General features: G+C 40.3%; 1 protein-coding gene across 4 annotated transcripts in view; it reads right to left on the bottom strand.

The window, feature by feature from the left end:
* Positions 1-19,630, bottom strand: part of RECK (reversion inducing cysteine rich protein with kazal motifs) — a 77,314-nt gene that overhangs the window by 3,725 nt on the left and 53,959 nt on the right. For all 4 annotated transcript variants that reach the window (XM_082624372.1, XM_082624373.1, XM_082624375.1 and 1 more), the window contains 9 exons: positions 19,401-19,613; positions 17,601-17,737; positions 14,357-14,497; positions 13,025-13,213; positions 11,154-11,276; positions 8,985-9,156; positions 3,135-3,327; positions 1,671-1,881; positions 181-254 (listed from right to left, as the gene is read on the bottom strand). In XM_082624372.1, the coding sequence (XP_082480498.1) occupies positions 181-254; positions 1,671-1,881; positions 3,135-3,327; positions 8,985-9,156; positions 11,154-11,276; positions 13,025-13,213; positions 14,357-14,497; positions 17,601-17,737; positions 19,401-19,613 (1,453 nt within the window). The remainder of the gene's footprint in view (positions 1-180; positions 255-1,670; positions 1,882-3,134; positions 3,328-8,984; positions 9,157-11,153; positions 11,277-13,024; positions 13,214-14,356; positions 14,498-17,600; positions 17,738-19,400; positions 19,614-19,630) is intronic.

Below are 19,630 nucleotides of genomic sequence, written 5' to 3'. Positions count from 1 at the left end.
AGACACTTTGAATTCAAACCCCAGTTCTCCTGGTTGTGAGCTACTATACGGCCTTGGGCAAGTTACTCCTGTGCAAATTAGTTTCTTCATCTATAAATGTCGTGACCCATTCTGTCTGTACGACTACTGACAGGTTTATCAATAAGGTTTCAACAGTACATGGCACATAAAGCAACTTACCTTAGCAATAGTATCCAGTTTTTCTTTGTCAAATAAAACTCTTAACATCCCAGCACATAACGGGCAACAAGCACCTGTATAACAGAAACCATTTTATGTGTGTTCAGAATTAGAAACAAAGAGAATTCATAATAGTTGGTGAAATGACCAGCCCTTCATTTTGTGCTGGGAATGTCACAGCAGTCCTTCCTGATGACTGCACTTTTAGATATGTTCCCTGACCAACCTGGAGTCTTATAATCTATACATTTACCGAAATCCTTCCTCCATCCCTGCTTTCCTCCTGTGCTACTTCTCAGGCAGGGCAGCTGTGGTTTAATACAGCACAGGGAGAGCTGGCCTTTCAAGACAGTCAGGGCCTAGACCCTGCCCTGCTCAGAACTCACTGTGTGATCCTGGGCAAGTGTTTCCTGTCTGCGAAACACAGGAGCAAGTGTTTCAGGGATTCCATGAGTGTTTAATTCAAATTTAATTTTAAAAATTATTTTAAACTGTTAAACCATAATAAAATGCCAGACCGTGGTCTCCAGGAGGAAAGGGGCTTTGTTCTGCTCACTGCTGTGTCCCCAGTGCCTAGAAGGTGTTTAGGACATAGTGGAAGCTCAAGAAACATTTGCTGAGTTCATGGACAGAGGAATGAACTTGTTAGACTCCAGATTAATCTGTTCTGTGCAGACTTGAGATAAAGTCTTCTGACGCTTCTGTTTAACCGAAGAGCATGAGACTGTAAGGTAAGCTGTTTGAAAACTGTCACCGCTTATAATAGCCTGTACGAAACAAGACTTTCTTGATTATATGCAACCAAAACAATTAAATTAGATGCTAAGGCCAATCTAAGACAACAACTATCTTCTGTTTTTCTCAATTTCAAATGTTTGTGTTCATCAAAACTACTTCAATTATTCATTCATTAGTGACTGATTCCTTATTCATTAACTTTATAATATGCAAACACTATACATTTGAACTAATAACCATAATTCTAGCAATTAAATATTGCTGTTTATTTATTGGTGTTTAAGGCAGGATTGAAAAAAGTTTTCCACATTTTTTTTTTTTTTTTTTTGCATTATGTGGGCTTCTCACTGCTGTGGCCTCTCCCGTTGCGGAGCACAGGCTCCGGACATGCAGGCCCAGCAGCCATGGCTCACGGGCCCAGCCGCTCCGCGGCATGTGGGATGTGGGATCCTCCCAGACCGGGGCACGAACCCGCGTCCCCTGCATCGGCAGGCGGACTCTCAACCACTGCGCCACCAGGGAAGCCCCCACATTGTTTTAAAATCACCAGACCAGATGATGTCTAAGGCAGATCCACAGCTTTTTAAGGTTGGCCCAGAGTAATGCATCTAATCAGCATCAGCCGGAGTCAAGACTTTCTGAAAAGTTTAAACACACTAGTCATCTCTCTTCTCAGTGACTCACTCTTTGGAGACAGATATGCAAATCCTCCCAATTCCACCCCTGCCCCACCCCAAATACTGCCAGCCTACCGGGTGGGATGATGGGTTTGCATTCAGTCGCTGAGAGCGAAGGACACTTCACAGCAGCACACTCAGCGACAGAACTGTGCTCGGAGAGGACCCCGACGGCCTGGCAGGGCCCATAGTAATCGACCGCCACCCGGTCCGAGTAGGCAGCACACACGCTACTGTAGGTCTCCCCGTTGTGCCCGCAGATGGGCTCTGGGGCTCTGCAGAAGGGCTGAGGGCAAGAAAGTACACTTAGCCTGTAAACCTCTGTGGTGCACTTTTCCTAACCAGGAGTGCAGAGTAGGTCTCCCTATTTTCAGGAAGGAAAAAAGACAGTATAAATTCTTGGACCCTCTGAAGTAAGCTCTTGAGGTGGCTAAACATGGGGTGGGGCTGGGGGCAATAGGGCTGTCCCAAGATGAATTGAAGAGATTACTTTTCTCAGCCTCTCCGGGACTTGGGTACTCATTCTCTGTGAACTGATATGAGATAAAAATCCTCCCTCCCTCCAGACTTCCGTTATTCCAGAAGAACCTGTTAGAAGAAAACAAGACCAATCTTCATGCAAATTCAGAGGCCTTATCATTTCACGCTGGGTACCGGATAAGGAGAAGGAAGAGTGGAGAGATCAGGAGAGCAGACAGACTGGCTCCATGAGGTAGGTTAGGAACATGGAAGCGAAAACTTGAAGCCAGGAACAGGGAACAACAGCAAGAGAAGACTGGGAATTCAGAGTAAAGGTTTCAGTGCACTTGGAACATGATCTTTGAGGGGAAACAAGCCCAAGGGGATGAGCTGAAGGGATTTTCCGACAATGAAGACCAGGAAATGAGCAGCCGGTGTCCGCCAGCTGTGGGCAGGGGGTGCTGGCCCAAGGCTGGGCTTCCCCCAGGCAGAGGGCCCGGCACATAGATCAGTGGTACTGTGGGAGGCCTCAGTGGGGTTGTCCTTGGGGTTATTTTTAACATGAATACAGATTTCACAACCCTCAAAGACTGAAAGATAAACTGATGTAAGACAACATTAAGTTTCAGAGAAATTTTCAGTCACTTTTCATACCTCAGGTGGGACTTCAGTGGGAAGAGTGGGGAAAGAGCTCTTTCCTTCGTTGTTTTACCTCGCTTTCTTCCTGGGCTGTTCTCTAATGAGGGCCCGCAGAACTAGGGGAAGTGAAGATGCTGCTGACTAATGCCAGGGGTGTGAGCCTTTAAATTCTTTTCCTAATGGTTGGCGACAAGAAGCCTCTCTCTTCTTGCTCTGTACACTAGATGTGCAAAGGTTCACACAGGAGCAAGGGGGCCCTCCAGTGTTAGGAGGAAACGCCAGCCTCGGGGTGGCTCATTTTTGGTGGAGGACTGAGTGCCCTAGATTTGACGGGATTCACAGCAGACTCTGAAGGGGGGTCTCACTGCTGATTCATGTGTAAAAGATCAGAAGCTGATTTCACGCTCAGTGTACTTGGGTTTGTCAGGTAAACAGTGGTACCTGGCACGGGCCTTTGTATAAGAGGCTCTTCCCCCTCTGGTACAAAGTGCAGAGATTGCTGTGCTCCATGTGGTTTGTATCACAAACAGGATCTCGGACCTGGTCACAGGTGAGCTGTCTTGGCAAACACTCATATTGGCTACATCCAAATTTATCAAAAGTTGTCAGGCAGACTTGTGGTTTGGGTATGCATCTGAAAAACACAAACGCAGCACCATAAGCCAATGTCGTAAGGGACCATGGTGGGGCTGGCAAAGCACTGACGGGGTGCAGGAGGCTGAGGAGAAAGTAAGAGAGCAATCAGAAACAGTCCCTGTGCCCAAGAGCTTATGGAGAGTGGGGAGTCAAGCGTGCGTGTAAAGCAGGCTATCAGGTAGAAAATCACATACCAAGTGATCGTGGGAATGAGTCATTCTGATTGGGGAACCTGGAGAAAGCACCGGGAGGAGGTAGAACCAGGAGGATGAAGCCCTGCCAGGCTGAGGGAGCAGCAGAGCAAAGGTGTGATGCCTGAGACCCTGTGGTGCTGGGGGAGAGGGCAGGGGACCCCGAGAGCAGGAGGAAAGTATGCTCAGGGTGGAAGAGGCATGATATGAGGCCATCAAATGGGCTGGGGCCCAATGCTGGAGGCCTTCTCGTTAATAATAAATGGAGCATTTTCAGAGGCTTAATTATCAGCTTGGTTAATATGAGTCTATCTTAAGAGAAGGCTTCACAGTATGTGCTGAAAATTTCAGGTTTCTATGCTTACAAGGCTGAGGACCTGATGCTGGCTGGTAGTGAATCACTGAGAGAATGCCATCCCCTGAAGCTGGGTTTTCCTAGTAATACTTGAACCTTGCTCCATTCTCAATCCCTGAACTTCTTCAGAGGGGTTAGGGAGGATGGTTCTTTTCTTCTTTAGACTCTTTTTGCCTCCCTCATTTCTATAAAGGGTATTTATAATTTTCTATAACAAGATAAGACCTACGAAAATGTTTAGCTTTTACTGGGTATTTGAAATAATAGGATACACAAATATTAGTCTATAAAGTAAAAGGAGAAGAATATATTAGCTAGCATCATATAATTTCAAAGGAAATTACTTCTATTCTTTTTAGAGATAAGCTTCCTGCACTGAAATAACCACCACCACCATCACTGCTACTAATGTGGTTGCCTCTTCTGATGGGATTTAAAATTAGGATGCATGTAAAGAGAAATTAAGAAAACAATCCCATTTACAATCACATCAAAAAGAATAAAATATTTAGGAATAAATTTAACTAAGGAAGTAAAAGACCTGTACTTGGAAAACTATAGGACACTGATGAAATAAACTGAAGATGACACATAAAGATGGAAAGATATGCCATGCTCATGGATTAGAAAAACTGATATTGTTAAAATGGCCATGTTACTCAAGGCAATCTACAGATTCAGTGCAATCCCTATAACTATACCAATAGCATTTTTCATGGAACTAGAACAAATAATTCTAAAAGTTGTAAGGAAACACAAAACACCCTGAATAGCCAAAACAGTCTTGAGAAAGAAGAACATAGCTGGAGGTATCACTCTCCCTGATTTCAAACTATATTACACACAGTCATCAAAACAGTATGGTACTAGCACAAAAACAGACACACAGATCAATGGAACAGAATAGAAAGTCCAGGAAGAAACCCATTCTTATATGGGCAATTAGTCTATGACAAAGGAGGCAAGAATACACAATGGGGAAAAGACAGCCTCTTTAATAAATGGTGTTGGGAAAACTGGACAACTACATGTAAAAGAATCAAATTGGACTACTTTCTCACACCATACACAAAAATAAATTCAAAATGGAGTGAAGACTTAAATGTAAAACCTGAAACCATAAAACTTCTAGAAGAAGACATAGGCAGTATGCTCTTTGATATTAGTCTTAGTAATATTTTTTAGATATGTCTCCTCAGGCAAGGGAAACAAAAGCAAAAATAAACAAATGTGACTACATCAAACTAAAAAGCTTTTGCACAGCAGAGAAAACCATCAACAAAATCAAAAGGCTGCCTACTGAATGGGAGAAGATATTTGCAAACGATATACCTGATAAGGGGTTAATATCCTAAATATACAAAGAACTCATACAACTCAACATCAGAAAAAACAAACACCCAATCAAAACATGGGCCGAGGATCTGAATAGACATTTTCCCAAGAAGACATAAAGATGGCCAACAGGCACATGAAAAGATGCTCAACATCACTAATCATCAGGGAAATGCAAATCAAATGACAATGAAATATCATCTCACACCTGTCAGAATGGCTATTATCCAAAAGACAACAAATAAGTCTCGGTGAGGATGTGGAGAAAGGGAAACTTCGTGTGTGTGAGAGCGTGTGCGCGCACGCGTGCGCGCGCACACACACACACACACACACTGGAATATTACTCAGCCATAAAAAAGAATGAAATCTTGTGACAACACGGATGGACCTAGGGGGTATTATGCTAAGTGAAATAAGTCAGACAGACAAATACTGTATGATTTCATTTATATGTGGAACCTAAAAAACAAAACAAATGAACAAACATAATGAAAGAAACAGAGTCATAGATGGGTGGTTGCCAGAGGGGAGGAGAGTGGTGAGAGGAGAGAAATTGGTGTGGGAGATTAAGAGGTACAAACTTCCAGTTGCACAATAAAGGAATCACAGGTATTAAATGTACAGTATGGGGAATATAGTTGATAACTATGTACAATAATATCCTTGTATGATGAAAGACAGTAACTAAACTATTATTTCAAAATGTACAGAAATACTGAGTCACTATGTTGTATACCAGGAACTAACACAGAGTTGTAGGTCAATTATACTTCAAAACAAACAAACAAACTCATAGGAAAAGGTCAGATTTGTGGTTACCAGAGGCAAAGGGTGAGGGGAGGGAGAATTAGATGGAGGTAGTCAAAAGATACAAACTTCTAGTTATAATATAGAGATGTAATGTACAACATGATAAATGTAATTAACACTGCTGAATGCTATATATGAAAGTTAAGAGAATAAATCCTGAGAGTTCTTAGCACAAGGAAAAATTTTTTTTTTCTATTTCTTTAATTTTGTATCTATATAAGATGATGAATATTCACTAAACGTATTGTGGTAATCATTTCATGATGTATGTAAGTCAAATAATTGTGCTATACACCTTAAACTTATATAGTGCTATATGTCAATTCTATCTCAATAAAACTAGAAGAAATTAGAATACATGTAATAATTTTACAGAAATTTAAGACATTTGAAGAGAAATAATTAAAAAGAAGAATATTTAGAACTTCACTATCTATTAACATTGAAGGAATGAGAACAAAGCGTATCAGGAGAAATTTGGTAATTTTGGAAGGAAAAACATTACCAATATGAACATACAGAAATAAGAGGATCAATAGGAAAGGCTGAGACTCTGGGGGGTAAATTAAAATAAACACGATCAGGGCAGGGACTTTGTCTTGCTTACTATTGTGTCCTAGTGTTTAGAAAGATGCCTGGTATATCAGTAGATACTTGATGAATGACTATAACTTTATTTATTCTCAACTTTTTGTTTTTTAAACAATTAGTTTTTGAACAGATAATACAAGCCCATGTAGAAAGTGAAAAGACACAAAATCATATACAGTGAAAAGTAAATCTCCTTCCTACTCCTTGTGTCCCAGCCACCTAATTCCCTTCCCCAGAGGCAACCATTATTATCAATTTCTTATTTATTCTTCCAGAGATATTTTATATAAGAATAAGCATTTATATATGCTGACTCAAAAAGTATGTGCATTTAAAATTTTGGTAGCCTTGGACAAATTGCCCTCCAAAGAGGATGTACCAATCTTCACCCCAAAACCCTCTTGTATGGGAGTGCCTACTTCCCTACATTTTGTTATCAAACTTTTTACCTTTACCAATCTGGTAGACAGAAAATGGTACACAATTGTAGTTTTACTTTAATTTACATTTCTCTTAATATGAGAAAGGTTAAGCATTGTGGTAGATTGGCTAGATGATCATTCATCAAATTCATTTAATTTTCTTCCTGGGCATACATCTAGATTACATTTCCCAGCCTCCCTGGCAGTAGTTCTGGCCAAATGACTAAGTTCTAGACAATGGAGTGTGGCTGGAAGTAAAGATGAATTTTTAACCTGGCCTATAAAAGCTTCTCAAGAGCAACCTCCATCATCTCCCTTCTCTTTTCTGCTGGACAAAGGAGGACTAGAGGCTGTAGGAGCAGAGTTGCTAGATGGAAGGATCCTAAGTCTCTGAATCACATGTAGAAAGCCACCTGCTGAACACCCAAATGGACTGTATTTGAACTTCTACTATGTTAAAGCACTGATATTTGGGAGTTTGTATACAGTAGCTAGAGTTACTCCTCCCCCAGCTAATATAAGCATCTTTTCAAGTGTTTAAGAACCATCTGTACTTCTTCTCCTATGTTTACGTCCTTGGTCCATTTTCTATTGGTTATTGATCTTTGCCCATTTTTATACTAGGTTGTTCATCTTTTTCATATTGATATGTAGGGGTTCTTTATATTGTAAGGACATCAGCCCTTTCCCTGAGATTCTTCTCAGTTTGTCATTTGTTTGTTACCATGCAGAAAATTTTCATTTTCATGTAGCTGCATTTTTCAAGCTTTTCTTTTATATTGATTTTGTATTATACCCAGCCAGCCCCTTCCACTTTGAGATTTTATTGTTTTATTATAAAAGCAAGCCAACCTTATTCAGAAAGGTTAGCAAATAGAGGGAAACAAACAAATACCAAAACAACCCTCAATTCTACCTCCCAACACAACTATATTATCCTTTTGACTTATTTCTTTATCATGTTTCCTTATGTATAGCACCCTGTCTTCTTTCCATAGCAACTCTTTGGGCTTAGTTTTCATGATGTAAACTTTGCTAGATGGGTGACCAACTCTCTTTGCTAAAAGAGAATTTAAATTTGTTAAAATAAATTTAACACACGAGAAAATCTTTCCCTCCCTTCATGCTGCACCAGGATTTTCAGGATGGAGAAGCAATTGCTTGTTCTCCACAAAACCTTCATAAGGCAAGGACTGTGGCACTGGGACATGTCCTGCTCAGCTCTCTGAGGTAGTCAGTGAAAACTCCAGTTCTAGAAGCTTGAAACCTGAGTGAATCATCAGGACCCTCATCCTGCAGCCACCACAGGCAGAAATCCGTCATTAAGGTGAGGTCAACTGCACTCTGAGCTCCTGAGGAAACTGCAGAGAAAGGAGCCCCAAACAACTTCATAAAATACTGAAGTTACACTTCCAGAGATTTCTCATGTCCCATCCCTACAATGGAGGTAGGTTTTAAGTAGAATGTTTCCTATTGCCATCAGGCATAAGTAGCTAATAACAAGAATGCATCTGCTTCTCTTGTCTCAGCTGCCACCTCTCTTTGCCTCACACTTTGTTCCAGTCTCACAGAACTGCTCTAGCTCCCGGCATACACCACGCTCTCTCCTCGTTTCCAGCAGCCAAGATCTTTGCTCCTGTTACTCTCTCTGCCTTCACCAGCACCACCTTTCCTCCACCGTAAACCTTGCTGTCAGTCTCCTCCTCGTTTTTCCAGCCGACTGTCACATGCTCTAGAGGCTTTCCCAGGTTCCCCCAGGCTATGTAAACTGCTCAACTTCTGGGCCCCCAATCAAAGCATGTTACCAAGCAGCTTCACCTGGATCTTTCCCTCTAGACTCCAACTTTTCAGGGCAGAGACCACCTTAATTCATCTTTGTATTTTCACCGTCTGGTATAGAGTAGGTGGTGACCTTCAGTTGAAAAAGATAAGGAGGCATTTGACTTACCTTTGGTTTTTTGGGCAGGGGTTAGGAGTACATGGATCCTTTGAGATGCATGATCCAAACTCAAACTGATGGTCTTGGAGGCCCACACAGCGAGCAATGCAGGCGCTGGGGTAAGTGCGTCCATTCTGCCCACACACAGGGACAAACTGATCTGCACAGTTACAGGGCAGACCTGAAGGGAGGAGAGTGCCTCAACAATGTGCATTTGTACGGTCCCCTTCCCCTCATGTTTCCTAATTAAGGCAAATCACTAACAAGCATGCAGAGGTCTCAGGTTAAAATAGAATTTTAATAAGTCAGAAAAAAAACCCTTCCAGTCTCTGACAGTGTTTTTAAAGGTGGCAAGGTTCTGAAAAGCCATTTGTCTGCATAACGACTTTCCTTTGTTCCATTTATTGCCAGCTAATTGAGGGCCTCCAGATCTTGATTCCAGGGGTAGAGACGAACAGAGCTATGGGTAGGAAAAGTAAAGAATGTTTCTCCCAATCTGGTATATAAAATCTGAAATTTAGATGTTTGATTCTGGCTTAGGGGATTTCTAGAATGTTAAAGGATAATATCAAAACCAAGACAAATAATGAAGGTTGTAAATGCCTCACATAGGTTCCTTCCATCTCCTTAGGGAGCGGGAAGAACAAGAAGGTAGTAACTTGGGAAATTATTGTAACTTGAGACTTAAGAATTTTTATGAACATCTCCTTCTGAGTCCTGAGTGGACTGAGTCCCCCAAAATGTGGTATACTTTGTGGCCAGTAAAATCTCCTTAGAGTCTGCTAGCTAAATAGTCATTAATGTAATTTATCCCAGGACACGAGGGGCTACACAATACAGGGAAAAAGCATCCTGCTAGTTGTAAAGTTCAACTTCCCAAAACACTTAGATGTAAGTAAATAAGTAAGTCTTCCGTGTAAGCCTTAGTTCATTTTTCATCTCCACATCATTTTAACTGTTTCTCTAAGCAGAATGAATTGTCCTCATCAGACCAAGCAGACAAAGGATAAAAATAAAGGACAACAACAACAGAACAATAAAGCAGCAAAGGCTGGTACTCATTACGGTGGATAGAGGATGGGGTGGAGCTAGTCCTGCCTCTACTTCCTCATCAGTCTGCCGTTCACTTCTCATTTCTGATCTCCTTTTTATTTCCAATGGGCTGGAGATACAAGGTTGGTAAAACCCTATTCTGTTCTCTTCGTACCCCACTCCATGTGTAATACCAACTCCATGGAAGGAGAATCAAGCTGCTGCTGCAGCAGCAAGAAATGGAGTAAGTGCAGCTACCTGGTTCCTCTTCACCCAGAACCAAAGGTATTTCAGATTTGGGAAAAAGCAGATACCAGCAGATACCAGCCACTGTGCTGTTGCTGTTGACAACCGTAGCTTCTTCTCAAGAAAAGAGCATCCCATCGAGCTAGGCTTTTCACTTATTGCAGCTGGTGTGAGCATAATACAAGCAGCATAAAGCAAAGGAAAGTCAAGAAAGTCGTATTCTTGACCGATTGTTCACAAAAATCTTAAGTTTCAAAATTACAATAATTTCCTGAGTTACTTTCCTGTTTTTCCCCGTCCCTAAGGAGATATGAATGGAAGGAATCTATGTAAGGTGTTTACAACCTTTGTCTTTGTCTTGCTTTTGTTATCACCCTTCAACATTCCAGAAATCTCCCAAGCGAGACTTGATACATCTAACTTCTAAGTTTTATATACTAGATTGGGAGAAACACTCTTTACTTTTTCTACCTATAGCTTTGTTTATAGGGGTCCCTACCTATATGAATTCAGTAAGACAAGGTAGGACAAGAAAGAAGGTGGTAATAAAAACATTAAAACAGAAGCAAATTTAGAAAATACATGGACACTTTAGACCATAATGGTAGGGATAAATGGGTATTTTAGCTGGTAGAAAAATTACATTTAACTAAAACCATCCCAATCACTGGCCTTGTTCTTTTTGACTCATGGAACTCCAAAAGGACCCTAAGAAACCACTTAGTTTAATGCCTTCAATTCATAGAGGAGGCAACAGATCCAGAGAGGAAAGTACCTTGCTCTCAGGTTATGTATTAATTTTACTGTGAAAATTTGCGGTTAAGGCAAGACCAGAGAAGCTGCCTTGAAGGGAATATGAGTACAAAGGGATGAGGGCAGCTTCTGGGTGACCATGGTTACCTGTGAAGGTACGACGGTCATCTTCTGAGCTGTGCTCACTGAGACATAGGCGAGTAGAACACACCAAATTGCCAGCAAAACAAGAACAGATATTGCAGTCAATATTAAAGGAAGTTCCATGACCTGAGAGAAAGAGAAATAAAATGTTGATCTATGTAATGCATTTATAAATAAATCATAAATTAAAAAATTTAATAGTTTAAAGAGCTTTAAAATAGAAATTCTTGAAAGATGACTTCTGAATACACAAGCTAGGGAGTTAAATTTGTAATACTTATATTTTTGTATTTACCTCCCACCATACCCCTCCAAACGCCTAATGTGCTCATCTCACCAGACTGCTCCTTATTCTCTGAGAATGTTTCTGGCTACCTCTTTTGCCTCAAGTGCTCATTCCTTTCCTCCTTCTGGAACTTTACTCATCTTTCCAGGACCAGTCCTGATGCCATCTTTGGGTTGAAGACTGTCCTGATGCCCTTGCAGAAATGACTAGCTCCTTAAAGTACATACATTTGGTCTGCTCCTTTTTGTGGCTCAAATTCTCTCCCATCTTAGCATGCAAAGCATGACCTCAATCCCTCATCCCAGTTTCAGCTCCACAAGGCACCAGTATGTTCTTTTGTAGAGAATAGGCATTTAATCAAGTTCATTCCTTCCTTAATGGAGGGAATGAACTTGTCTATCTTCAGAAGTTTTCTGTGATTCAAGGTACATACATTACATTTTAGAATATGGACTAAGCAATGAATACCTGACTTGCTGGTCTAAGCAGAAATTTGCAAGCCCTTTTTAGCCAAGAGTACTCTTCTTAAGATAAAATCTCACACAGAAGAGTAAAACAAGAGGCATATAAAAGCTGAACTACTCTGGTTGATGGGTAGGGGGATGGACGTAGAGGTAAGGGTAGCAGAATGAGCACGTGTAGTGGGGAGCACATTCTCAAAAGTGGTATTTTTTCACAATTTTTGAGGTTATATATTGATATGAACAGTTATTAGGGCTATAAGCAAAAGATGGTTAAGGAAACAGTGAGAAAGCAAGACTCTCAGAATTTTAGAGAAGGCGATAAAGCAGGGCACCTTTTAATGTGCTCTCTTGCAACCACGAATCAACAGTGTAGTTTCCATCCCCCAGTTTGCTTTGCATGACGTCAAACTCTGAGTTTTACTTCTGGGAAAGGGGCAGAGGGGAGAGAGACTGTTGAGGAAGGGGTGGGGAGGGGTGGACTTGTGTCCTTGCCTGTGGAGGGCAAGGGCTTTGGAGTCGAATAGGCCTGGGACTGAATTCTGCTTTGGTCACTTACTAGGGTGACCTCTTACCATCAGCTTCTTTACAATAGCACCCGTATCAAAGAGCAACTGGGAGGATTTAAGGAGATAACACAGGCCAAGACTTAGCATAGTGCTTGGCACACAGTTAAGAGTTCAAGTGTTAGTTATTATTAGCTACTAGTCCCTTCTTTTTTTTTTTTTTTTTTTTTTCTGTACGCGGGCCTCTCACTGCTATGGCCTCTCCCGCTGCGGAGCACAGGCTCCGGACATGCAGGCTCAGCGGCCATGGCTCACGGGCCCAGCCGCTCCGCGGCATGTGGGATCCTCCCGGACCGGGGCACGAACCCACGTCCCCTGCATCGGCAGGCAGACTCTCAACCACTGCGCCACCAGGGAAGCCCATATTAGTCCCTTCTTGATGAGGCTTCTAAGAGGGTTCCTTAGAAGTCCTCATGTTCTGTATAGTTGAAAAATACTTCCCTGGAATATCTGCTTTGTAGACTTTACTTTCTGGTGAGAACCCATCCAATGTTCTCCCTACAAAATTAATATAACTAATCTCATGTTAAAAACAAAAAACAAAAACAGTTCAAGACTCACTTTTTCTTTTTCCTCCAACAATACAAGACTTCTGAAGGTCTATACAGTGCATCTCTATACAGTTTTCTAAGAGTCCACTTTGTCCACATGAGCAAATTTTATAACAGCCAACTTCCCCTGCAGATGATGGCACTTGGATCAGTGTCCCTTGACGGACAATAAAATCAGATGCTTCTCCCAGTTTGCAACCTGTATAGACAAAATTAGCTGAGAGAGTTGGTATTGTTCTCTGATATTGTTTTATGACATTAGATACACTTCACACAAGTCTTATAGGTACTGTGTGGCCACTAAAGATTATGTAATAGAACTTTCACTAAACTAAGGAACTGCTTTGGTTCACTGGCCAAAAACATATCCTCTCAAATAAAAATTCCATGTTCTGTGAGATGGTGGTGATTAAAGGACATGTACCTCAAAGTTAGCAATAGTTCTGTACAAAAATGCTATAAGATATGTAGTTTTTTATTTCTTTAGGCTTATCAAATGTATGTTAAAATCACAGATATTTTTAAAATGGAGTATGGCGACTGACTAGTTTTAGAATAATCTTGGTCAGAAAACTTTTAGTGATGGAATACAAGTACATCTTAAATTCAAAGAAAAGTTGAATACTTGATTGGACTTGTTTCCAAATGTAACAAGATTTATTATGATGCTATAGCTGATATATTATAGCATTACACAAATATACATGGTCCTTTGAGACATCATGCTTATTTAATCTTTTGGTCCTTTTTACTTCACACATGTTTAAAAATGTTGATTCTAACATGATAAAGAAACATTTTCAATTGGGAAATAGATAAAAGAAAGCAACTATATTCTAAAGGGACCCACAGAGAGATAAAGACCATAAAAATTCTATGGGATAAAAATTTTTCAGCCTTAAAATCATGTGCATTTCAGCACAACATTAAATTTATGAAGATAATTACACATCCGATTGAGAATGTTATTTCTCCATGTTTTAAAGGAAAGAAAAGAAAAAACACGAACAATGTGCAGTACATCTTCTCAAACATTACAGCATAGAAGACAAAGTACAAAAAGCTGGCCCAAGGGTCTTTCTTCTTTTGTTGTCAAGAACCCTATGACTCGTTATAAGAGTCTGGTTTTGGATTGAAATTAGGTTACAATCAAAATGACTATTGAAAATTACATTTGTCTTTGTCTTTTTCTGCTTACATAAATAATACATGTTGGAAAAACCTTGACCATTATAGAAAAACATAATTTAGAAAATAATCTCATTCCAAAGATAACTCCTATGAAGAAACAGCAGAGGCACGTACTCATACCCACCCCACACCCCACCCATCTACCTCTTACCTTGAACACAAGAGTATGGAAGGCAGGGATCACCAGATGGACACCCTTTCCGGTTTACCTCACAGAGCTCATTAGCGGGGCAAGGATTTGGGTTACAGGGATGCGTTACCTCTTCTACAATGTTACCTAAAGTACTTGGTCCTGAAAAAACAAAAACAGATCAGTTTAACCAACCCAAAAGAGTAACAGAGGTCTGTAAATTGTCTGAGTTAATGACATCTGGAACAAATGGACAGCTCATGAGGACTGACTCTAGCAAGCTATTAAAATACTCAGATTCCTTGATCATTTGTGCATTTAGCATAAACATACATTCATTCATTTGTTATAAATAAATGTTATTGGGTGCCTACAATACACCTGGCAAGGTTCTAGGTACTGGAGATACAGTAGTGAACAAAACAGACAAATCTCTAACATAGAGTTTACATTCTTATCAGGAAATAGACAATAAATAGACACTGTGTGTGTGTGTGTGTGTGTGTGTGTATGTAAATAAAAAGTTAGATAACAATAAATAATAAGCAGTATAAGGGGATGGAAAATAACAGGTATATTTTGAATAAGGTAGTCAAATAGCTTATGTCTAAGTGGGATAATTTAGCACATTTCACCATAAATGATGATAATTTATTATGGTAAGATGAACCCTATACCATGATTATATTTCTTGTTAAACAATGACCAAGGAAGAATCTCATTAATATACAGTCATCCCTCAGTATCTGTGGGGGATTGGTTCCAGGACCCCCATGGATACCAAAATCTGAGGATGCTCAGGTCCTTTATATAAAATGGCATACAGGGGCTTCCCTGGTGGCTCAGTGGTTGAGAGTCTGCCTGCCGATGCAGGGGACGTGGGTTCGTGCCCGGGTCTGGGAGGATCCCACATGCTGTGGAGCGGCTGGGCCCGTGAGCCATGGCCGCTGAGCCTGCGCGTCTGGAGCCTGTGCTCCGCAACAGGAGAGGCCAAAACAGTGAGAGGCCCACGTACCGCAAATAAATAAATAAATAGATAAAACCATTAAAAAAAAATGGCATACATAGTATTTGCACATAACCTAAGTACTCTCTCTTGTATAGTTTAAATCATCTCTAGATTATTTATTTATTTTAATTTAATTAATTAATTCATTTATTTTTGGCTGTGTTGGGTCTTCGTTGCTGTGCAAGGGCTTTCTCTATTTGTGGCGAGCAGGGGCTACTCTGTTGCGGTACGCGGGCTTCTCATTGTGGTGGCTTCTCTTGTTGTGGAGCACAGGCTCTAGGCACATGGGCTTCAGGAGTTGTGGCTCGCGGGCTCTAGAGTGCAGGCTCAGTAGTTGTGGCGCACGGGCTTAGTTGCTCCATGGCATGTGGGATCTTCCCGGACCAGGGCTCGAACCTGTGATCCTTGCATTGGCAGGCGGATTCTTAACCATTGCGCCACCAGGGAAGTCCATCTCTAGGTTATTTATAATACCTAATACAATGTAAATACTATGTAAATAGTTGTAAATAAAATGTAAATGCTATGTAAATGGCTGCCAGGTGTACAGCAAATTCAAGTTTTGCCTTTTGGAAAATTCTGGAATTTTTCTTTTCCGAATATTTTCAATCTGCAAATGCGGAACCTGTGGATATGCAGGACCAACTATATGTGTGATATTTAAAAAGAGTATTGAAATTTAAACAAAAGCATTTCTTTAAGTTTCCTCCCACTGAAATAGTTTCCTTCTACACATATATTTGACTGCTCTAATAGCATCCAGGATTGTGAATACATTCATTTTGCCTACTTGATTTTAGGCCAGACTCACCTTCTAAGGCTAACAGAGGTAGAGGGCTCTTGGAGTTTATCTCATCCAGCCCAATCATTTTATAAACAGGGAAGCTGAGACTCAAAGAAGTGATCTGCCTATGATTCTAGTCTAATGCTCTCTTTTTTTCTATACTGGTCACTAAGGCTAAGGGACACAGTTTGTTTGTCTTGAGAAAATATAGCAGATATTTTCTGCTATATATAGCAGGATGGCAATGGGCCCACAGATAAAAACATCTCTCCCAGTTTCCCTTAAAATTAGGGGTGGTTTTCCCTTACACTAGGATATGGTGGCTAGAATTACAGTAGTCATGTTGTGATGATAAATACACGAAGTAACCTTGATGGTGGAAGCCAAGCACTAAGGATGGTGGAGAAAGGAAAAGGAGCCTGGGTTCCTGGTGATGGAGCCACTATAACAGCCCTGGACTATTTACTTCTGGGCTTTCTTTTGCTTCCATCTGTTCTGTTATTTGCAGTTGAACTTAATCCTCTCTAACACAGACAAACAAAGCTAGCAGGAGCTGAATTCACTGCCTTTCCAGCTAGCTCATGGCACTAATGCCCCCTGGTGGCAGCCTAAACACTTCCCTTACCCTAACTACATGGTGTGTATGAGTTCTACTTGTTACTCCCTGGTTTCCACCACACATAGTCACCTCCTGCTAGGAAGCTTAGCTCCAGAATCCCTCAAGGAGATACCAACTTATTCTTCTAGCTCTTGGCAGGAGTATTTGGCACAGAAAAATTCTATTTTTCATGCACTAACCCAGACCATCATTCCTTACTCCCTATTTGGTGGATAAGTCCAAGCCAACACCTGTCTCAGGTCCACTGATATTCTGAGGACAGAAAGCTGAAGACTCCCTAGGTGAAATTCCACTTCTTGGTCAAATCTTGGCAAGGAGACGGCAATGATAAAGAGCTGGTTATCTGAATATGCTGGCCCCTGATTCACCACTTAGAATTCCTGATTGATAACAGTTCACTACCTCCTCAGACTGATATAATAATTGCTTCTCTGTACATATTTTAAGATGGGGGGATTGACATATACACACTACTATATATAAAACAGATAACTAATAAGGACCTAATGTATAGCACAGGGAACTCTACTCAATACTCTGTAATGTCCTATATGGGAAAAGAATCTTTTTAAAGAGTGTATATATGCATATGTATAACTGATTCACTTTGCTGCACACCTGAAACTAACACAACCTTGTAAATCACCTAGATTCCAATACAAATTAAAAAAAGAAAAGAAAGAAAGATGACAATTCTTTCCTGAGCCAAAGAGGCCAAGCAAATAAGAGTCTGCAGTTGAGGTAGTATCATTAAACCACATGTTCTCAACAGAATGATGCTCATCTAAAGCAAACATCAAGGGCAGAGACAGAAGGGAGAAGCCTTTGAAATTAAAAAAACCGAAGTACTTACTGAGATATGTATCCAAAGGTATACAGTTCTCCAGGTCATCTGTAGGTGATAGAAGCTCACAAATACTTTCAGCTGTGTGATCTTCAGGGAATTTGTTCTGGTCCCCACATTTCTTCAGAATCTCCACACAATCTGATCTTGAAAAGGAAAACACACACAAATTTAGGGTTTGAGGAACTGCCTCACATGTCTAGCCAATATCAATTCTGTTTCAGTTTTCATAACTCAACAATGTTTCACACTTTATAGGTGTAAGTATGACAAAAGAGAATAAGAGTGATAGCAGACCTTATTAGGTTGAGGAGTAAGTAATGTATTACCATATCAAAGCATGCCTAACTTCCTCCGGCCTGAGATCAAAGGCCTTGCTCAAATTTTACACTCATACTTACTGTTACTACCATCAGTGTGGTTTTTCACTGTCTTTGAAAGGAAATGAACCTAGGCTAATCTGATTTTGCTCTTTGCAAAATCATACATTGTCTCAGGACCTTATGCATGCTTGCTTCTTCTTTTCTTCTTTTATCACTCCCTTCCTGCCGTTCTCTTTTTTAAAATCTGCTTTGTTATCAACATTAAGGTGTTTGGCCTATAACAACTGGAAAATCCATTACTTTAAAATTTTCTGTCTTCAATGGGGATTTGACATCTATAAAATTTCTGTGCTAAGAGTCTATAAATTTCCCACTTGTTGCCTCTTGCTTGTCACCCAGTAGTTACCCCTCATCTCTCCCCTACTCGGGCCACCCTCAAGTCATGTCAGAGAACAGATCCAGACCCTATTCAAGGTTGAAATAATCTGCAGTCAGTCATCAAGTGCCCAGCAGCACTGAGCCACATACCAACACCTTAACGGCTGGATATTACTTTGGTTTTGGAAAAAAAGATGCTTGAAGAGCAGCTGACACAGATTACTATGTATTTAATGCTTTTGGTTTCACCCACCATAGCAGCTTTCATCTTTATCTTAGATCCTTTTTTTTTTGTCTTCCTATTTACTTTTTTAAAATTTTATTTTTTATTGGAGTATAGTTTTATTTATAATGTTGTGTTAGTTTCAGGTATAGCAAAGTGATTCAGTTATATATATATATATTCTTTTTCTTTATATATATATATATATTCTTTTTCAGATTCTTCTCCCTTATAGGTTATTACAAAATACTGAGTATAGTTCCTTGTGCTATACAGTAGGTCCTTGCACTTTATCCTAGATCTTAAGCAAACCATTCACAAAATGTTTTAGGAACAGGCCCTAATGACTATATTTACTAAGTCTTTCACTCATCAAACATTTTTGGAATACCTATTGTATATTAGGATTATGCTAATCCCTGAAGAGGAGAAAAAGAGGAGAGAGGAGATAACAAAAGAGAGGTACAAAGAATAAACTCCTCAAGGAGAGCAAGGTCTAACAGAATATAAAACAAGTACACCAATTAAAATATACAAATAGAATTGTGCACTGAAGATACACAATGTTTCTTGAACTAAGTTCCATAAGAGATGTACAAATAAAGGTCTACAGAAATTTGTAGTAAGGATAAATTATTATCAGCTGGAGAAATCTGGGAAGATTCCATAGGAATGACTGGTATTTGAGAGGGGCTAAGAAGGACAGGTGGTGGGTGAGTGGAGATGGAAGAGTATTTTCAGCAGAGGACGAAAAGTGGGAAAGCATTTGACATGTGGGGGTGATGGGCAAAAGGAAGTGGTGGGAAAGAAAACTAAAGATAGGCTGTGGGTAGAGATCATGAAGGGTCTGAACCAAAACCAGAGAGTCATTATGATGAAACTTACTTGCAAATAATACTTCCCCGGGATTTACTATGACAAGGTTTAATCTGCAGTGAACAAGCTATTGCTTTCCACATTTCTGGCTGGCACTTTTTAATGTCAAGAACAGGTATGTTGATAAATGGCATCTTTATGCTTCCTTTCTCCCACAGCTTCATGTCATTCATGGCTCCCTGATCTGACTGAGCATTGCAACTCCTGAAAAGTTCTGTTGGTCTGAAGAGAAAAAAGGC

The sequence above is a fragment of the Mesoplodon mirus genome, assembly GCF_964341445.2.
Source record: "Mesoplodon mirus genome assembly, chromosome: 1".
In the NCBI taxonomy this organism is placed as follows: domain Eukaryota; kingdom Metazoa; phylum Chordata; class Mammalia; order Artiodactyla; family Ziphiidae; genus Mesoplodon; species Mesoplodon mirus.
Note: the sequence above shows the minus strand (reverse complement) of the source record. Positions and strands in the feature narration are given on the sequence as shown.